At 36.9% G+C, this 5,758-nt stretch overlaps 1 protein-coding gene and 1 long non-coding RNA gene across 2 annotated transcripts; both read left to right on the top strand.

Annotated features, from left to right (window-relative positions):
- Nucleotides 1-899: 899 nt before the first annotated feature.
- LOC148920597 (ankyrin repeat-containing protein NPR4-like) lies at nucleotides 900-1,893 on the top strand. Its single transcript, XM_089044218.1, has 2 exons — nucleotides 900-1,100; nucleotides 1,285-1,893. Exons 1-2 carry the CDS (start codon nucleotides 900-902, stop codon nucleotides 1,891-1,893), a joined length of 810 nt encoding a protein of 269 aa, XP_088900344.1.
- A 1,382-nt stretch (nucleotides 1,894-3,275) lies between these two features.
- Nucleotides 3,276-4,242, top strand: LOC148920596 (uncharacterized). The gene is made up of 3 exons (XR_016122866.1): nucleotides 3,276-3,493; nucleotides 3,600-3,715; nucleotides 3,839-4,242. It is a non-coding gene; the product is annotated as an uncharacterized LOC148920596 (long non-coding RNA).
- The last annotated feature ends 1,516 nt before the right edge of the window (nucleotides 4,243-5,758 follow it).

Genomic DNA, 5,758 nt, shown 5'->3' with positions numbered 1-5,758 from the left:
TTGATCATTGTTAGACATAGACAATTAATTTGATCATCTTCATCATCCAAACTTCATCTATAACCTTTCACCAATAATTAAAGAGTATTTGCTTTGGGTAGGAGAAATTCATGAATTGCTTTAGGAGTAGCTTTGGGTAGGAGAAGTGGGAAAGACATGACGTGCTTCTTTTCTTTTTTTGTTTTATTTTCTATTAACTTTTCTTAATTTCAGTTATTAAAACCTTAATTCAACATAAGGGTAGAATAGGAAAGAAAAAGAAACACAAAACAAACTTGATTAAAAACTGCAAATATAAAGAGTTAGAGAATTAAAAATAAAATAGAAAACCAATCTAACAGCCAGGTTTGAAATTTTGGCTTACCAAATATGTTCATTTCGATGCATGTGGATGCATGCGGATGTACATGCTTACAGCAGCTTTACTCTTTTCTTTTCTTTTTTGTTCCTTCTCTTCATCGATATCTCTCCTGAATAATAATAGGGATGCGTATATATAATATAATGATATATATAATATAATGATTATAACTTACTAGGATGGCGACGAATCGATAATATTTTGGAGGAAATGCAAACTCAAAAAATACTATCGGAACTCATTGATTTGCTGGTGAAGGAGGACTATTCATGGGCAAAATATGAACAACCAACCGATAACATCAAGACATTTACTCTGGTGTATTCAGAGGTGGAAAAAGGTGCTGATAATTGTGTTCGCAAAGAAATGGAATATCAACGTGCACCGGAATATCACAAAATGTTAAATCTACTTATCAATATACCCATTGCTTATAGCAACATGCACCGGAATATCACAAATTGTGAAAAAGACGTTGAAGGCTCACCCTCAATCCGTGGATGCGCACGATATTGAGAAGGAACAAAACATTCTGCACATGGCCATTAAGCATCGTCGGCTGGAAATCTTTAACATTTTAGAAGAGAGAAAATTGACTACGTCAAGATTGGCTAACAGGATTGATAGTTATGGGAACACCATATTGCACCACGCTGCAGATACAGAATTTTACTCTGTAGACGCTCAACGCGTAAGTGGTCCTGCATTTCAATTGCAAGAAGAATTGCGTTGGATGGCGGTGAGTTAGTTTTATTTATATATACGCCTAATTCCCTAATTTTAATAATTATCTTTGAACATTGCAAAGAGAAGTATCATCGGACTGAGAGCCATTTATAATTATATATTAAGTATGAAATGAAACTAGTTATGTTTACCCTGATCAAAATGGTTCATCCTAACAATTTTCCATTTGTGGACAGCGTGTGGAAGAGATAATGCCACCTCATTACTTCATGCACCGGAACAATCAGGGTGTGACAGCAAAGGAGCTCTTCGAAAGTAAGCATTCAAGTCTTCTTACGTCGGCAAAATTATGGATAAAAGAGACAGCTCAGTCGTGCTCGACCGTGGCGGCTTTGGTGGCCACCGTGGCCTATGCAACCGCCTTTACGGTTCCCGGGGGTAATGATAACAGAGGGGTTCCTGTTCTCCGTCATTCTCCTTTCTTCATCACATTCGCCATTTCGGACATTATCTCGCTCATCTGCTCATTGGCTTCTTTGGGCACGTTTCTCTCTATCCTGACTTCCCCGTTTGAGTACGAAAACTTTCGCCATTCTCTTCCCTTCAGGCTGCATTTAGGATTCGTCCTTCTATTCTTCTCGCTGATAGCCACCATGCTGACCTTCACTGCTACTGTTGGGCTCTTGATTCATCATCAAAAGACTTGGACAACGTCCCTCATTTATGTGGTTGCCTTTCTTCCTGTCTCTGTGTTTGGGCTCACGCAATTTCCTTTGTATGACGGACTTTCCCAAGGTTTTAAATACATTTCAAAGACAATTAAGAAGATTAAAAGGTCAGGATAAGAGTGCTGCTATTATATATCCTTAGTCTATTATTGAGTGATATGATTTGTGAGCTCTATGCTGTAGCTCAAAAGGTCAGAATCAGAGTACTGCTATAGCTCTCAGTTAGGGTTCCCTCTTCTTCTTCCTTTGTGTGTGTGTGCGCGCGTGCGTTTTTTTCCTCCTTTTATGTATGTTCCGGCTGAACAGTGTCTGACAAGTTTTTATTTATTTATTTATTTATGATTGTTCCTTTATTTGTAATGATCTGGGTTTAAAAATAATTTTTGGTTTTTTGGGTTCATCACTCATTTATTGAACATTACACTGTGCTTACTCCGAGCTCCCTTTTCAATTGGCTTCAAATTAATATTTTTGTCCAAACAACATTTATTAAACCCTTTAATATACCGAATAATTTGCACAATGCATAATTTGCCTTACCTTCTTTTTTCCCATTTAGCACCATAACCTTCATTGTAATAAGACCCGTTATGTGCATAGCATAGGAAAAAAGAGCTTTATCTTTTGAGAAAATCGAAACGCCCATATGATTTCCACAGAAAATAAATTATATATATATATATATATGTTAGAAATAATCAGGTTTAATTGCTCTATTTTAACCGCATATAAAAATACAAAAATTATCATACAATTAAATACACAAATTTAATTACAAGCATTGTGACAGTATTGAAAGTATTCGTTCCTTCATCAAAACAAGTAATGCAACTCTTTTTATTTGAATAGTCGCATATCTATAGCAAAATTGCAAACACACTCGCAGTTTACAAGGCATAAAAGGCAACGAATTTTTCCACGTAACTTTTGTAATAAAAAGTCATGAAACAAACTATAATACATGCAACAATTTTCCTAGCTGCCCCATCTTTATACCATCTTATGTGGCAATTAAGGTGGACAACCACATCAATTAAAATTATTTAATATTTTCTTTTCTTTTATGATTTATTCTAGTATTTGTTTTTCTAATTGCCTTAATTAAAATATATTTCATTGATTTAATTGATGTGGCATATAATATGTGGTATAGAAATGTGGGATAAAAATGTGGTAAGTGTAGCATTACTCTTATTTTAACTCAAGTGCTTTTATATTAGTCTTATTTTTAATGAGATTAGATTTTAAGAAAAATTAGGTATTAGACATAACTATCTTTACTAATTCGTATTTGAGACAAACAATATTTCTGTTTGGGTTTTAATACCTGGGAATGAAATTTTGTTTTGAATTTGGCCAAAGAGAAGGCCTAGATTCATTGGCCCACCTTATTTTAATCACTGAAAAGACAATTATACCCATTTTGTTTAAAAGACTGATACAAATTCGTTGGTTTTCCTTTTTCATCAGATCAGATCAGATCAGATCTCTCTCTCTCTCTCTCTCTCTCTCTCTCTCTCTCCCCCCGCAGCAAAGACAACCACGGCCTTCACCTGCAGCTGGGGCATCTGAATAAAGAAGAATTTGTGCACATGCTTCGTCGCCAAAGCACCAGAGCCTCACGTGGGAACTCAAAATACAGAGGTGTAGCTCTGCCCAAATGTGGTGGTGCTGTTGGTAGATGGGAAGCTAGGATGGCACAATTTCCTGAGAAAAAGTGAGAACCAAAGCCCCCTTTAACTGAAGCCAAATTTCAGCTGAATTTATGGCTTTAAAAAAAAAATTCCTGATTTAAATGTATATTTGATTTTGCTGAATTTCAGGGTCTTTGAGAAGGAGGGCATCAAATGCAACACATGAAGAGAAGCAGCAGTAGTTACCAACTTTGTTGACCCTAGCATCTATGAAGGGGAGGTGGTTTTAGATGCAAGCATTGAAGGTACTAAATGAAACCCATGTCTATTTTCTCATATTGGTTTTGTGTCTTACGTACAAGATGACAAAACAAACCCCCACCAGCCACTCATGGAATGCAATGAATTTGGTTTTGCTGTAAATGCAGGCAGTGGCCATAACCTTGATCTCAGCCTTGGGATTTCTCAGCCTTCTTCTAGTCAAAAGGGCAATGGCAATCTGGGGGATTTTCAATCTGTTAGATGGTCGTACTTGATGATTTCAATAGCCTGACTAACCAGTTTCATACACTAATTGATTTTTTTTTTTTAATGGAATATCATATGCAGCTTTGAAGGGGAGGCTATGCCAGCTTTGAAGCGATGCGAGGAAAAAGATGTGTATTGAGGTTTGGGTCAAAAGGCCCTCATCTTGTAGTGGCATGATTTATATTGGGGCTGGGTATGATTGATTGTGTTTGTTTGTAGTTATTTGGATATGATCTTGCGGTTGCAGCTGCAAATTCATTATACCTTGAGTTCTATATATGGAAAAAGTATGGGGTATTGCCAGAGGGGTATTCTGCTTTTCAAAATCCTTTTTTTATTAGTCTGTACTCTTATAGTATGTAGGTAACTATTCAGTTGTTTCTTAGTTTATGGAGCCGCTTTCTATTGCTGCAGCATTTCTTTTTCACAAGGGCAAGATAGAAAATTGTCTAATATGAACTGTAATTATAGATACTTGTTGGACCATCGAATTCATGTATGTTGTGACATCCGGTCCCGAAATTTAATTTAATTTTCAAAATTCTAAAGTGAAAGGACGACTTTAATCTTAGGGTTCTTTGGTATGTGAGAGTTTGTGATCAAATATATGTATGCAGATGAGGAATTGGGTGGGCAAGAGAAGAGTTGTTTTGCATAAACTACATTGCAGTTTTGGTAATTACAATTGGATTTTTGCTCTTTCTTTGGCCTTCAACCTCACCAATTTGGAGAGTAGAGGCTACCTAGATGAGGAATTGGGTGGGCAGGAGAAGAGTAGAACTACCCAAGAGCAAGGGAACTAAAAATTGGACTTTTGAAAACTGCATTGCCAGAAACAAAGTATTTTGCCAACATGTCTTGAATAAATAAATAAAAATTTGTTTTGTTTTGTTAACTCTAGAGTTAAGCATTTTTACCCAAACTTAGCATTGTAGTTTCCATTTTTGTATTGCAGTTTACATTTATGCATTGCGCTCGCTTACATTTTAGTTTCGTTCTGCATCGCAGTTTCCATTTTAGTACTTTCATCTTGGTTCCTCCATTTTGCTTCAATAAAATTAATTTTTGTTTTTGTAGCTGTTTTCGTTTTTGTTTTTTGTTTTTTGTTTTTTTTTGTTTTTAACATAATTGATATCTACATTGTATTTTTGTTATAGTTTCTATTTTTATTTGCAGTTTTTGTGTAAATAAGTGTTGAAATAATTTTTTTGTTTTTTTTTAAAAAAAACCATAGAATGTTTATATAAATATTGTATAACTAAATAAATATTACAAAATAAAGTTTATTGTAGTGGTTTGTGAGTGAGCCTTCCTAGGTTCAAGTCCCTTCAATGAAATTTTTTTTTTTTTTTAAAATGTGAATAAAAGGCAACGGAGTTGGTCCATTGCAAACGGTGGCAGGTCGACGGCAGAGGCAAACCAACGGTGGTGGTGGCCGCAGCAGGAGTCCGATGGTGGTGGCCGGCGGCCGGAGTCGCCAGCGGTGGTGGTCGGCGGCAGAGTCCAGCCGTGGTGGCTGCAATGAGAGTCCAGGTGGTGGCCGGCAGAGTTCGCGGGTGTCCAATGATGGTGGCGGTGGTGGTTGCCGCGGTGGTCGACGATGGTGGCCTGCTAGATATGGACATGTGGCATAGTATGATTGTCTTAGAAGGAGTGGCATTGTGTGTAATTTTGATATTTTTTAATGATAATTTTATAAAATTAGGTACTACATTTTGGTCTTTGGCCTTATGCTAAGAGCAACTCCACCGGTGAGTCGAGCCCAAGGCCGGTGTGGGGAGGGGGAATTGACGCCCAGCGAGGCCCAAGCCCGAGCTGGG

This window comes from Prunus mume, linkage group LG1, assembly GCF_029339155.1.
Source record: "Prunus mume cultivar Tortuosa linkage group LG1, ASM2933915v1, whole genome shotgun sequence".
NCBI lineage: Eukaryota > Viridiplantae > Streptophyta > Magnoliopsida > Rosales > Rosaceae > Prunus > Prunus mume.
This window is presented reverse-complemented; position numbering and strand designations above follow the sequence as displayed.

Bases quoted from the DNA above. Each gene is read 5' to 3' on its own strand.
- LOC148920597 (XM_089044218.1), top strand. From the start codon at position 900: ATGGCCATTAAGCATCGTCGGCTGGAAATCTTTAACATTTTAGAAGAG. The intron at 1,101-1,284 runs GTGAGTTAGTTT...ATTTGTGGACAG, and splicing joins AAGAATTGCGTTGGATGGCG to CGTGTGGAAGAGATAATGCC.